The sequence below is a fragment of the Lissotriton helveticus genome, chromosome 9, assembly GCF_964261635.1.
Source record: "Lissotriton helveticus chromosome 9, aLisHel1.1, whole genome shotgun sequence".
NCBI lineage: Eukaryota > Metazoa > Chordata > Amphibia > Caudata > Salamandridae > Lissotriton > Lissotriton helveticus.
This window is the reverse complement of record NC_136070.1, coordinates 176,818,880-176,834,875: the sequence shown is the minus strand read 5'-3', so window position 1 is coordinate 176,834,875 and position 15,996 is coordinate 176,818,880. Positions and strand designations below refer to the sequence as shown.

The 15,996-nt window shown below is 43.7% G+C and overlaps 1 protein-coding gene across 1 annotated transcript in view; it reads left to right on the top strand.

The window, feature by feature from the left end:
* The window catches only part of NEMF (nuclear export mediator factor), a 546,593-nt gene that overhangs the window by 299,600 nt on the left and 230,997 nt on the right, over positions 1-15,996 (top strand). The window contains exon 14 of the mRNA XM_078659711.1: positions 3,982-4,173. Coding sequence (XP_078515837.1) covers positions 3,982-4,173 — 192 coding nt within the window. The remainder of the gene's footprint in view (positions 1-3,981; positions 4,174-15,996) is intronic.

Below are 15,996 nucleotides of genomic sequence, written 5' to 3'. Positions count from 1 at the left end.
CAGGTTGCCCGCTTTTGGGAACAAGTTTTCGCTGGTCTTGCGAGCATGCTTAGCGTAGAACTAACTCCATGCCCACTCCAGGCGCTATTGGGTTTGACGTAGTCCGTTGTCACTATACACAAAAAAATCCTGGCCCTCAGTCTCTTACTGGCCAAGCGCTTAATTGCCTGTCGTTGGGGAAGAGGTCGAGCCCCTAAGTTTAAATGTTGGATTCGGTCTATGACCACTTAGCAGGAGAGTCTACATGATTACGCAGAACTCCAGCCCCCGAGGTCACAGCCTAAAGACATATGGGCACCTTTCATGGCGTACCTCCTTAGGCAACAGGCAGAAGAGGAAGACGAACGGGAGGGGGTGGATATAGCCACTGTACGTGTATCACAATCACCGCTTATGTAATGCTTGACTCCACATGTACTTTTCAACTGCTCATTGCCTAGCTACAGAATATTTATATGGTCCTTGGAACACCTGACTACATATTCATGGCCCTCTAGTGAACCCCTACCTATATCATTATTTGATCGTTGTGCCCACTTGACTGTCTTGCTGAATTGCTATATATGGGTCGTGAGGGTCTTTCCCTCCAAGTTGAGGCTTCAGGACTTGCCTATGCTGTTTACTTCGGACACTCGCCCACTGTTTTCTAATGGGGTATTTGGGGTGGGTGGGAGTTGGGGACACTTATTGAAAACCCTTTCATGTAACCTATTATTGCTAAAAACTGCTTTGCATGTGAAGATGCCACTACTTCGCTCAACTATACTATGTACACCTGCTTGACTTTATTGTGCTTTGTGCTTTCAAAATACAATAAAGGTTTTTGAAACTTTTTTAAAAAAATCCCTCATTCTAAAACAAACAAATACAGACAGTTCTGATCTGAATAACTTCCATCCTATCTGCAACATCCCCACGCTGGCAAAACGTTTAGAAAAGTGTGCAATCTCAACTCTGTGTTCACATTGAGAAATTCCAACTGTTGGATCAACATTAATCAGGCTTTCGGAGAGGCCACAGCACAGAATCTGCACTCACTCACATCTTTGATGACATTTTAAAGTTGCTAGAGCAAAAGGAATTCGGACTCCTAATTCTCCTTGACCTATGTTCTGCCTTGGACACTGTTAACCACAGCAAATTACTTTCCATGCTAGAACACAGGATGGGTCTATCAAAGTGAATCAATCTCTATCTAAGCCGTCTGCGGTCTTGATGGGGTTTCCACAAGAGTCCACCCTTTCACCCATACTCTTCAATTTAATCTTGGAACCTTTAGCTAATGCCTTGAACTCAGCGAATGTTCTCTTTCACATGTACGCAGATGACTCCCAACTTTATTTGAAAGTCTCCTTCCCGGATGACTTCATTTCACTCAACTCCAACTTGATGAACACCCAAAACTAGGTCACTGAAAACTACCTCATGCTCAAAACCTCCATAACAGAATTCCTTCTCATTGCTCCCCCTAATCACATCCCCAAGATTGACCTCTGGATGCATCATTTGTCAGCCTTCTACTGCTCCGCTCACATTATCGAGTCTGCAAAATCTCTAGGAATCACCCTAGACAGGCACCAGAACATGCAGAATCATAATAGCAATGCAACCAAGGGTGCGAAACAGCAGATGAGGCTACTAGGGAATCTCAAACCATTCCTCCCAAAGGAAGACTTCAAATGGGCAGTTCAAACTCTAGTATTGTCAAGGCTAGACTACGGTAGTTCCACGCTCTGCGGTCTCCCCAAACAAAGCTTGGTTTCACTTACGGCTTTAAATAATGCTGCAGCCTTATTGATTACTGGTACAAAAAGAAAGTATCACATATCTCCAGCCTTAAAATCCCTAAATTGGCTACCTTACCAAGCTGGAATACAACTAAAGATCGCTTGCTTGACTCACAAAGTTATGCACTTCAAGACCCCCATATATCTGGCTCACAAATTAGAATTATCAGGGGGTGGTCATCCGTCTCAAAGTGCAAACTCACTGTTCCTGAAACCTCAAGTCTTCCATAAAAAGAGAACGAGTAACAGAGCATTCTCGGGCATGGCCCCGAGTTTTGGAACTCCGTTCCACTAGAAGTTTGTTAAATCTCATCCATCGCTTCCTTTAAAAAATAAGTGAAAAAAATCCTAATGTTGAAGTTCCTGCCCTAAAGTCCTTGGTTCAGCTGCCTCAATGCCGCCCTCCTCTCCTATGCCTGTCCACTACACAGTTGTACTCCTGTGATTAACAGTGTGAGCTAGCCACTGCACATTTTTGTATGTTATTTATGGAAGGTTTACCTCCCATTACCTGATCGTTGTCTTTCACATATGTGTATTCCGGTGATTAATAGTGTTGGAAGGCTATGAACTTACTGGCACTGTGTACATTGCCATCGCTCTCTATTATTTGATCTGTCCGTTTGTATTTTTAAATGCTCTGAATCGTGCTTTAACCTATTTGTAACGATTGCTCTTTTTTCACTTTTGTATCCTACCTACCCCAACTGTGAAGCACTCTGATACCATCCTGGGTCTTGTTTGTGCTATACAAAACTTTATAAATGAATACAATTAAAATATAAAGTGTTCATTCTTCAGCCTCTCTTCACAGGCTTATGTTATATCTTAACCTCATAGCTGCTGCCGTCGGCCAACGGCCGTCGCATGCACTACCTTTGTAGTGCTGCGCACGTCTGTTGGCCGACGCGGCCCCGCCCGCTCAAAAGAACGTTCCGCACTAGCGCGGAACGCTCGGCGCAGCTAAGGAGTTAAAACTGGCCCAATATCTTATTGTCTCTGATATAGTTAGAATGGGCTTTAGATCCACCGCTTTCAAACTTTTCCTTTTTTTACTAGCCTCTTTTGACCATTGGCTTAGTGAATATTCTTACACTCAACGAGGTTTTTGCATTTATGTGCAAGAGGGTATATTTTAACCACAACAGACTTCCCAGTTAACTCCTCAACGCTTATTTTTGAATCCCTCTCTTGTGTCCGCTGCAGCTAGCGCCCTCCAAGCTCTCCCCTCTATGTTGCACTTCATTCCTCCTCCCCTTCCCTGTGTCTTTTGCCTCACAACATGCACCCTTTACTTCCCTGTCATCACTTCTGTCTTCTTGCTTTCAGCCATTGCTTCTGCCTCCCTGCCATCAATTCTTTCTCTAGGCACCTGTCCTTCTCTCCACTTCCAGCTCTAATTCTTCCCTGGCTTACTCACCCCAGCCATTGCGTTCACTTCCTTGCCATTGTTTCTGCCTCCCTGCTCTCCATTCTTCTTTCTTCTGGCATTGCTTCCACCTGCCGTCGACCTCTTCAACCTTTTCTTTGCTGACATTGCTTTGGCCTCCCCTTTCCTCTATTACACACCATCATGCCTTTTTAACTCCTCTCTCAACCTCATCTCTTCCCCATCCTTTGGCATCCTCACTCCCTATCTTTCTATCCTCCCCACCATCGCTTTCACCTCCACACTTCCAATATTTATTCCTCCTCCCCAGTGTCCTCTCACCCACCATTGTTTCACCTCTATGCTCCCCTTACCCCCCAACATTACTTTTCTTGCACCATGCCTCCTGCACTTTTTTGTCTGACGTCTAGCTTCAATGTGCTAACTATGTGCTTCCTTGAGTTGGCAGATTAAACCCAGCCCTGAAGCTTTGTCAATGCTTGTGTGGTATTGCATTCTAGGGCCTTAATGTGCCCTAGAATGCAATACCACACAAGCAGTGCCCTAGTACCTATTCATTAAATTTAAACGTGCATGCTTCACCTTGAGGCAATGTAAGCGCAGTAAATATCGTAATTGATTAATTTATTCATACTTTTTACCTTACGTAAAAGTGTCCAGGCATTCAAGCACATTGCTTGAGTTAACTTTTGGAGCAGTTTTTATCCAGATGTTCTTTTCAAATTCCCACACTTTTGTCATATGCAAGCATTACAAAGACATAAATAAATCTATAGTTGTAGTTTTCATATTTTTTTATTATAGAAACCCTTACACTTTATCAGAAGAAGAGGAGGAGGATGTGGAGATCAAGCTTGATCAAGAGGAAGAAGCAGATGATGCCAAAGGGAAGAAGAAGAAAAATAAAAACAAGCAACTTCAGAAAAAACCTCAAAAAAACAAACCATTAATTATTGATATTGACCTCAGTTTATCTGCATATGCCAATGCCAAAAGGTAAGCCTGTTTAATAATGTCAGTGATGGAATGTTATTATGTATGTGTTTATATAGCACAATTATAGCTGGATATCTGGAACTCTGGATGCAATTCATGATCTTCCTCTTTACAATAGAAAGTTTCTTTTAAGCGGAGATGTAGTGCTTCATGGGAAGATTGAATGTCATTTCTGTTTAAAAGTGCTGGAACACAAGTTATTCTGTTATTTAATGTATTTGTGTCTCAGATCCTTACTGTGTAGATAGGTTTGATTCTGATGGATACTTCTACCCACAGATCACGCACCTTGCGCATACCCCCAGGCACCAGAATGGATCAGGAGTGTTTTCTCAGTCTAGCTTCCGCATGTCGCTAGATGGCATTGTGCAATTCCATGTCAACTCTGTCTCACCTCACATGTGATCCTGAAGCCACATATAATTGCCCCCCTGCACACTGATGTCAGTTAATTTCTTTCTGTACTTTGGACGTGGATGCTGAGCTCGCTCTCTAAAGTGTGTTTCTTCTTTTGATGAATTTTCTTCAACAATGTGCAAGGGAACATTTCTCCTCCGAAGACTACAGGGTTTAAACCTTGTAGGGTCAGTCATCAGCAGAGATCTGCGATAGACCCCTAAGAGGTATGCCTCTGCTGCTTTGAGTCTTTGCCCAACTCCAAGTCTTGCAGCGACTACACTCAAATGAATCCTAAGGCAATCTGGAACCGCAAAGTCAAGATCTACATTGCCGAACACCTTTAAAATGCATGTAATGGTCAATCTCTATCTAAATTGGCTCGGCCGTGCTCCCATTCATTATGCTATTAACACAAAAGACTCTCCTCACACTCGTAAGTCGTCCGGTAATTCAAAGTCTAAAAAGAAAGACAAGAATTCGAAGCATGATCTTCGTCATCTGGCTCCTCTCGACCGGAGAAGTCGTACCTACGTCAAGGTGCCTTTCAGATAGGTCTGCTACCAAGGAACCAATCCCACAGCTTATCCTGATGCACATCAAGCTCCCAGGTTTATCACTGATGCCCCAAGACGTAGAGGCTTTCAAGGATGCCATGTTGCTCATCTTCATCACTATTCTGGCTCCCTCTGGCACGCTTTCACGCTACAAGGATTCAAGAAGATCTCAATCAAAATACCGTCAAAAGATCCATCCTCAACACTCTGCACCTCTTGACTCCACTATGAGGTCTGTCCCAACTCTGTGACCAACTTTCAATCCGTGCCACTATTTGCACCGGTCCCTTCAGCACGACACTGGAGGAGGAGCCTATAGTTCTATCTGACTCCGAGGCAATTTCAACACGATATCCACTGAATTGGCACCCTCTACAACCCCAGGCGCAGACAGAATACTGCTACAACCCAGAACACATCCACAAATACTTCTATTCCTTATTGTTCAGGCACTGAACATGGCATGGTCAGGGTGATATTGGGGATGTGGGGGACGATACCTCTATGACGAGGACAATTTTTATATGGACCTTTAGGAGGCAAGTGGTTTAGACACCTCACCGGACACTGGGTTGAAATCCTACTCCCCCATTCTTTCTGCAGATGAATCAGCCTCTTTTGCAGTGGTTGTCCAATTGACTGTCGAAGTGTTAGGCCTGTAGCTCCTGTCCGCTGAGATGAAGACAAATGTCCTGGAACCAATGCAGGCCATCATGGAACAGTTTCTTCTTTTCAATGGAGCTCTGATGAATACTCTAATAGGTTGAGACAAACCTTTCTTTTTTCAGTTGGTAAGTAGGCAAGTGGCCAGAAGTCAAAGACCTGCCCTGGTGATCCAACTTTTCTTACACAACTTCCTACACCTGAAGGTTTGGTGGTCTAGGCATTCACGGAGTGGATAACCACTAATGTATTCTCTACTCCCCACATCCCGTTAGGGAATAAAAACATACGGAGGTATTTGGAAAAGGATGTTTTCCTCAACCTGTCTCACCCTTCATTCTGTAAATTCTAGCTTCCTCCTGGGAAGATGCTTGCATGCTTTATGGAATATAATCAGTGAGATGTTGCTAACAGTCCCTGTCACCTAACCTCCAACACCAAAAGTGTCGACATTGGACTACCGACTCCATGGGAGCAAAGGAAACATACTAGTTGCAACTCACAGGGCGTGATTTACTTGATCACTTGCCCATGCAAGAAACAGTACGTGGGGATGACCAACAGGAAAGTTAAGACCTGCATCACTGAACACCACAGTACTATTAGATGTGGCAGATCTAATACGCGGGTAACAACTCACTTCAAGGATGCGGGTCACTCTGAAGAGGACCTCAGGTGGACGATCATTGAAAAACCACACCTTCAGGGCTCTGATATGAATAGGGTTCTATTTGTACGTGAGCAGAAGTGGGTGTTCCGCCTTAAGAGCCACCTATATGGCCTCAATGATGACATCCCGTGGTACTCACTAAGTAAATGAATTTATTAATATACTGTGACTTTATGGGTTGACCATATATACCAATATCTATGAGGTCCCTACAAGTACATGTATCATGAATAGTGGGTGAATACTAGTTTTAATAACAACGGAGCGTACGCATGTTGTGGGCTCTAGAACCGGGATATAACATATTTAGTGTACAGTATACACTTCCCTTAGCATGACATTGTACACAAGGAAGATCGTTAATAATAGTCAACATACTCTTTTCAAATTGTACAAAGAATTTGTTGAACAGAATATTGCATTATCAAGCGGGATTGAGAGGAAATGCCTCCCTAGAAGTGTACTCTAATGTCATTCATCTTATTTAAATAACTTCGTATAAGCGTGTATATTGGTTTACATATTCTTCGCAAAATGTACAAAGAATCTAGCAAACAGAGATATGCATTATCTTGCAAGATTGAGAGTAAATGCCTTCCCAAATGCGCACTCCAATGTCAGGCATCTCATTTAAATAACGTCGTACAGGCGTCTAGAACTCCCGATTTATTTTCGCCACCGACGCACATAAACCACATTTCCCAGCATGCCCATGAAGTGAAGGGGCTCGTGCATGCGTTAGATTACATCATGACACCTGCGACGCGTGACACACGCCCCTAACCACCATTTACATGTTGCACACTCCTGGCTCCGCCATCGTCACGGCGCACCAGAGAGGGGCAGGACTGGTGCAGGACCTTCTCTTCGGAACAGTAAGAGGCTTGCATGGGTAGCTCTATCAGTGGCTGGGTGTATTTGTGAAATGGCGACCCTGCTTTTGGTACAAAATACCACATATTAGAATGGGTGAGTTACATACCGACACTACGACAAGGAGTATGGGAGACACATGTCCGTGGGATTTGAGAGTATGAAAGCGTGGCCATGTCAACAAAGGGGGTGTTAGGAAACTATTATAATCAAACAATTGTGAATGCACTCAGGGGCCACATTTTTAAAGAGACAACAGCTACAATGTCGGGCTATTGGCCATTTATCTATCTATCTATGAGAGGTGGGTTACAGGGGGTCAGACTCGGCTCGCCCCGCCAGTTGCGTGGGGACATTTTCCATGTAAGCTATGATGTTGATGGGGATATGTATCCCCCTAGATATTGGGTAAAGCTACAAATATCTTTTCTTTACTGTATTGGAACATAGGTTGTGTTCTTTGGGACTCCACCCTCCATGCGCCAGGTCCAGTGATTTGTTTCAATAAACTCGGTGAGTTGCATCTAGTGTTATATCACTTTGAAGGGAACTATAATCCCGGTTAGAAATGGCTATACTCCTGGTGCGATGATGAGATCATGACTTAAATCTCATGTTGGTGGAGGTTTGACGGGAAGCATTCCAGTGATCTACACACTGGAGAATCTGATTGATACTTTGGGACTGATGTCTTCACATTGATTGTTTTTAACATATGGAATTACTGGCTCTACAAATATGGCTAACTGTCTGTCCAATTAGGGCATGGACCGCTGTATGACTTAGAGGGACTTGTTGCAAGACAAAGAATTTCTCTCACCTGACTATATGTGGGTAGTGGGTAATGATGTTTGGTGTCCACGATTATGAATGTTATTCATTTATAATTTTCTTCACAGTTATGTCACCGTGTTGGCGGAATTCCCTCCACATAGCCTTATATTGATGGGCAAGATTGACCTATACCCCTTTAACACCTAACTAAGGTAAGGGGGATATTATATAAGACTGGGACAGTAAGACGTCCTGAAGAAGACCTACGTGACCCATTATCCAAGGGCTAAAAGAGGTCGAAACATGTTGACTATAGCAGTAAAGGAGGGGCGCTAGGGGGTCCTAATACCCTACCATAGCACTACCATCCATTTATTTTTTAATCCTAACCTTAGAACCTACTAATAAAGCTTATTTTGGTTTCCAGGAGCCAGTTTTAACTATTCCCTACTGCAATTTTTTGTCTATCACTGTACTCAGTCGTGATTTGTTTGTTTTTGTCTGTGAACACTGTTGTCACTTTCAGTCTTGTTTTACACATTGTCCTTATACTTCTTTGTTCCCCCTCCCTATGCTCCGCCCGGTGCGTGGCTACGCCCGGGCGTTGTAGCAGACCCGATGATGAAGCATGTCACACACATTGTGTGTGAGTGAGGGCAGTTTTTCATCACACATAAGTGTGCCAGTGCTTGTACACTTTTGATTAGTTTGTGTATTTTATTTTCTCCACCCCTCTTGTGTGTATACTAGTACCTGATGAATGCCACACTAACCTTGCTCATATGATTTAGGGAGGTCAGGACACAGAGAAGTACTGCATCCGCTCTGGCCTGGACATAACAGACTGCTCAGGCACCCAGCCCTGAAACCAAAAATCTCCTTACCCTGACTCATACATGAACCCTAAAAAACGTTACTGGTCCTTACCCTCCCCTTAAACCTAAAGTCTAGTTACTCCTCCTTACCCCTATTTATTCCTAAAAACCTACCCATTAAGCTACAGATACAGACCACAAACTTAGAGAATTTTAAAATCTTCTTTATTTAGTGCAGTTTTAAAGTGCAAAGTTCGATGTCATATTGCAGCAAGTGCCCAGCCTGATGCGTTTCAACTACCCCACGGCATTCTTGATCACATGACACACCGGACCTATCAACATGCATATGTAGTGAAAATACAGAGCACATGATTTGATCTCTCCAATTAGTTTAAAGAAAACAGTGCAAACCTATGAAAGAGGCTCTCAGATCTCATTATGCTGCTTCAAACTTGCGCATTTCACCGATACACATTTTCAATTCTTGTCAAGAAAATTAATAAATAAAAGCTTAGTGCTCCAAAATCTTGGCATCAAGTTCACATCTTTGCCAGGGATACATATACTATGATCCAATATTAAAGCATAGTGCTCATAATCATACTTCTGTTGCAGATACAAATAACCCGTTTCTATACACATATGTACTGTAAACAGTGCCTAAGCTTTTTTTTATAAAACATATCAAGGTTTACACTCATAAGTTTCTGTCTCAATACATCACTAATTGGCAAATCCTAATGTGCAAATATGTGCTAAAAAAGTGCCTAAGTGAAAGTGCAAAATTACAATATATACATAGCAGTGCCTTATTATTGCATCCCTCATAAGTACATTAGTTATTGAGTGTAGTCCTTAATCCTTGTCTTGATTCTAATACTTTCTAGTCCCCATCTCCGGACTTGACATATTTTTACTGTATCTAGTAGAGAAAAGAAAAAAAAACACCCAACAATTCATATTAGTGACCTCAACCAAAGAATAAATGGTCCTGTTAAATGCAAACATCAATTCCATATATTGTATAACTTCAGGTATAAGCCTATTATCCCTATACACGAACAAAAAAGAATGACACAATGGAGACAACCGGTCCAAGTCCTGTAAAACTCAATAAAACCGAGGAATCCTCAAGTAAAATTAAGTAAAAACAGGATCATCCGAGCTAAAACCCTCCATCCACTCCTTCTCATCATGTATAAGGGCAGAGGGAACATAAAATACATTAATATCTAAATATAGTAGCCATCAATTTATGAATGATAAAATTTCAGGACTCAAAAGCCGGCAATACTCTCCACTGTACCCTGTTAAAATCCGGAAATAGTCCAGACTAAAACTCAGTAAAAGAGAAGAAATAAAACCCGCTAAAAAGCCCTCAGAAATTCATCATTGATTCAGTACGTGCTACATGAAATGCGACCCATCTGAAACTCCCAATACATTGTTATAAAAAAAATGTTCAAATCATTGTTGTTATTAAGCAAATTTGGCATTTTGGTACAGAGCAACATAATAAACTCTGATTCAACCTGTCTCGGTCTTTTTTCTCTATTTCCCCCTCTCAGATTTTTGGGTCCTGAGCTGATTACATAATATTTCAAATCATTCAGGTTGTTGTTGTGTATAAATTTGCTGTGCAACCGGATAACTTGGGTCCAAGTTAACCACTGCTCTAAGGTGTTGTAAAATCCTATTGAAGACTTTCAGTTTGGTGCTACCTACATACACTACAAGACTTTGAATAAAAAAAAAGGTAGAATTAAATAAATGTACAGTTCATTTCTGAACTACAGTTAAAACACTACACATAGTGCCAGGGGACATTTTAGGAGGTAGCAAAATTCTTTTTTAATGAAACAATCCGAATTGTAGACCAAATGAAAGACTGACAAACAAAAATTGTCCAGCTGGAATACATTAGGTGGCAAGTGCATTCTAGAATATAAATCGCATATTCTGTTCTGCAACTGTAATGCCCTTGAATCTTAACTGGTTCTGAACTAAAAGCAGTAGTATATTCCGAAACCTTCTTGCAAAAACTTACAAGCACGGCATGAGCTACATTTAAAACAACCTGATTTAGCTGAGAGCCAGGTATTCGTTGTTATAACTTCCGGGCTGTTTCTTACCAGTGCGTCCATCATTGCGGGTGCCCTTCTAAATGTTAAACTGGGAAGTTCCGGCAGGATTCGAGACATAGTTATGTCTGACCGGATAATAGGCCAATTTGTATATAGTATTTTTCTAACCTGCCTTTCCTGTCTACAAAAGTTAGTTATCAATCTTATGTTGCAAGTTGGTTCCACAGCTGTGACATGATGTTCTTTTACATTCTGCCTAGGTAATGAGGGAGTCCCAGATATTTCAGATGCACAACTAGCATAGTTCAGGCCATTGGCCTTATCTCTAGCTTTCTCTAAATCCATGGCTTTATATCCCCTCTTAACAAATCTTTCAAATGCTTCATCCTGACATCTTTTCAAATCAATTTTGTGACTGCATATACGTTTTATTCTCAAGATTCCCCATAGGGAATATTCTGTATGAGGTGTTGTGGGTGTGAGCTATAAGCATGAAGCACAGAGTTTCCAGCCGTCAACTTCCTGTGCAGTCTAGTATAAATACTGTTGTCTTTAACATAAATCTCCACATCCAAAAATTGAACCTTTTCATTGCTAATCTCTGAGGTAAATTTTAAGTTCAGGGTATTAACATTCAGCGTATCAATGAACATTTTTGCTGTTTCAAGGGATCCTTTCCAAAACAGACACACATCGTCTATGAACCTCCACCAGTGGAGAACATGTTGGTCAAAGATATTCTTACGGGTAGCCTTTTTAAGCCATCTGAATGATGTATGCTAGTATACAATGAACAGATGTCCATTACAATCAAAAGAAAGTCTTCCTCCCATACAACTGATTTCAAATTGGTTAAAAAAATGTCCTGTATCCCTGATGAATGACGGTAAGTTTTCTACAAATTCATGTAAAAAATGATCAGCGTATTTTGACATAGCCTCTAGAAGACTTTTCTGGGCCAAAATTATTGGTCGCCCAGGAATTGGTACCACATTTTTATGTACTTTTGGGATAAAGTATTAAAAAAATTAGAGGATAATCATTATTCAGAAAACAAAATTCATTTTTAGATAGAAGATCCATGCGTTTCCACTGTGAGGCTTGGAGCTCTTCACCTCTCCTAGAGTGCACCTCGCACGACGACACCAAGCTGGGAGCAGCAATACATAGGCGGCGGTCGTGCCGCCGAGGTGCAGCACCTTTTTAAGCAGGGGACCACAGGGGCAAGTATCCTACGAGCCTCTGACCTGGAGCAGAGGTGCTGGATTTGAAGACACACGCAGACTGGGGCTCAATCTATGGCTTGAAATACCCACAGTAAAAGAAAGGATCAACGAAAATTAAATGGATGCAAATAATAATTTTTCCAACCACAACTCCCACAAAGCAGTGCACAGCCTCATCACGAGCAGCCCATCAGAGGGCGTGTTATCAAGCTAGATAAGGGACTGTGGTTGGACACTGCACGTTGCTTCCCTCCACCATCAGCCTCTGAGAAAGAAAATATTCGAAACGCGTAAGGCTACGATGGTAGCAGGACTGTGAAAGGGGAACAGCCGGCTGGTGCCTTTTACCGGTTTATTGGAGCTGAGGCTTGGAGCTCTTCACCTCTCCTAGAGTGCACCTCGCACGACGACACCAAGCTGGGAGCAGTAATACATAGGCGGCGGTCGTGCCGCCGAGGTGCACCACCTTTTGAAGCAGGGGGCCACAGGGGCAAGTATCCTACGAGCCTCTGACCTGGAGCAGAGGTGCTGGATTTGAAGACACACGCAGACTGGGGCTCAATCTATGGCTTGAAATACCCACAGTAAAAGAAAGGATCAACGAAAATGAAATGGATGCAGATAATAATTTTTCCGACCACAACTCCCACAAATCAGTGCACAGCCTCATCACGAGCAGCCCATCAGAGGGCGTGTTATCAAGCTAGATAAGGGACTGTGGTTGGACACTGCACGTTGCTTCCCTCCACCATCAGCCTCTGAGAAAGAAAATATTCGAAATGCGTAAGGCTACAATGGTAGCAGGCCTGTGAAAGGGGAACAGCCGGCTGGTGCCTTTTACCGGTTTATTGGAGCTGAGGCTTGGAGCTCTTCACCTCTCCTAGAGTGCACCTCGCACGACGACACCAAGCTGGGAGCAGTAATACATAGGCGGTGGTCGTGCCGCCGAGGTGCACCACCTTTTGAAGCAGGGGGCTACAGGGGCAAGTATCCTACGAGCCTCTGACCTGGAGCAGAGGTGCTGGATTTGAAGACACACGCAGACTGGGGCTCAATCTATGAGCTTGAAATACCCACAGTAAAAGAAAGGATCAACGAAAATGAAATGGATGCAAATAATAATTTTTCCGACCACAACTCCTACAAAGCAGTGCACGGCCTCATCACGAGCAGCCCATCAGAGGGCGTGTTATCAAGCTAGATAAGGGACTGTGGTTGGACACTGCACGTTGCTTCCCTCCACCATCAGCCTCTGAGGAAGAAAATATTCGAAAAGCGTAAGGCTACGATGGTAGCAGGACTGTGAAAGGGGAACAGCCGGCTGGTGCCTTTTACCTGTTTATTGGAGCTGGGGCTTGGAGCTCTTCACCTCTCCTAGAGTGCACCTCGCACGACGACACCAAGCTGGGAGCAGTAATACATAGGCGGCGGTCGTGCCGCCGAGGTGCACCACCTTTTGAAGCAGGGGGCCACAGGGGCAAGTATCCTACGAGCCTCTGACCTGGAGCAGAGGTGCTGGATTTGAAGACACACGCAGACTGGGGCTCAATCTATGAGCTTGAAATACCCACAGTAAAAGAAAGGATCAACGAAAATGAAATGGATGCAAATAATAATTTTTCCGACCACAACTCCCACAAAGCAGTGCGCAGCCTCTTCACGAGCAGCCCATCAGAGGGCGTGTTATCAAGCTAGATAAGGGACTGTGGTTGGACACTGCACGTTGCTTCCCTCCACCATCAGCCTCTGAGAAAGAAAATTGCTTTAATAAAGATGCTTCCTGAACTCCCCCACGGGCCTCTGCTCTCTTCTTGCTGTTGGGAGTGGTTCTTCTATGTTATGCGCGCACGCCAGAATCGCGCTACAGGGGCCCCCGCATCTCTAAGCTGGCCTGGGTTCTACTGGCTGCTGCTACGGCGGACTTTCGCACTTCAGGTTACTGAAACTTACCCAGGCCCACCTCCAGTTTTCGGGAAGAAGATACAGCGGTGTTGCAGCCACAGTGCTGCACATTGGGCGAAGCTGGACTTCCGGACTTGCCCCTGCCATTGGAATCCCGGTACCTTGAGGGTTGATGCGGTCCAGGGGGCGCAAGGGGACAACTTTATTGCCGGCAAACATTGGGACACAACTGTGAGTGGTAGCTGGAAATCCACGAGGCCGCACCAACATCCGTTTGTTCCCGCAGCACTCACCACGCCACCACACGGCATGCTGGATCCTGTAGTCCACATGGCAGGCCTCCAGTCGTCAGGTGAGCTGCATCATCAGCGGCGGGGCGGAGTCGGATGTTACCCTATCGGTGTGCGGCTGGATACTTCATCACTACGGCTCTCACTCACACCCCCACACATTTCTCTAGGCGCTGAAGAAGGCAAAACCCATGCCGAAATGCATCAGCCATTCACAGAGAATTGCTTTAATAAAGATGCTTCCTGAACTCCCCCACGGGCCTCTGCTCTCTTCTTGCTGTTGGGAGTGGTTCTTATATATAGAAGAACAATCCGGGTGTGGGACCAGCTGTCACAGGTACGCCGAAAGGAAGGCTGGCTGCTGAGTGCGTCCTGCAAAGCTTTTGGGCATTTGGAATGACATAAATTACACGGCGGCCCTCGTCGTGGCAAGACGCACCATCTTGAGACCTTAAGAGGCTGCAGTTGAAACCATGTTCAAACCTGACCAGCGCAGCGAGTCTGACATAAATTTACTGGCCAAAACACTCCGAATCCTACTAAGGAAACACAAGCTTTTATCAACACAATGTGAGTAGGAACCTACTAAAGGTAAAATAATGCGGTGTTCCTCTGGACTACAATTACCAGCATGCAAATTTCATGATATACGCAACCTGAGTGGGCGTGAACATTTTTGTGACGCATGAATGTGAACAATTAAAAGGAACATCTTACAAACTCAATTGTGGAAGCTGCCTCTGATGAGAGACACGAAGTCTCGAAACGCGTAAGGCATATGAAGAACAATCCGGGTGTGGGACCAGCTGTCACAGGTACGCCGAAAGGAAGGCTGGCTGCTGAGTGCGTCCTGCAAAGCTTTTGGGCATTTGGAATGACATAAATTACACGGCGGCCCTCGTCGTGGCAAGACGCACCATCTTGAGACCTTAAGAGGCTGCAGTTGAAACCATGTTCAAACCTGACCAGCGCAGCGAGTCTGACATAAATTTACTGGCCAAAACACTCCGAATCCTACTAAGGAAACACAAGCTTTTATCAACACAATGTGAGTAGGAACCTACTAAAGGTAAAATAATGCGGTGTTCCTATGGACTACAATTACCAGCATGCAAATTTCATGATATACGCAACCTGAGTGGGCGTGAACATTTTTGTGACGCATGAATGTGAACAATTAAAAGGAACATCTTACAAACTCAATTGTGGAAGCTGCCTCTGATGAGAGACACGAAGTCTCGAAACGCGTAAGGCATATGAAGAACAATCCGGGTGTGGGACCAGCTGTCACAGGTACGCCGAAAGGAAGGCTGGCTGCTGAGTGCGTCCTGCAAAGCTTTTGGGCATTTGGAATGACATATATATATATATATATATATATATATATATATATATATATATATATATATATATCTCTTACCCACTAGTTAGTTATAGTTAGGTCTGCATTTCTATCAAAAATTGATTTTTTTATTTGCTAATAACTTTGGCACTGTTTGCCAAATTGTCACTAATCCTTCCCAAAAAATGCCTCGTCCACCTCCGGTTCTTCCTGGAAAATTTGAGTGCT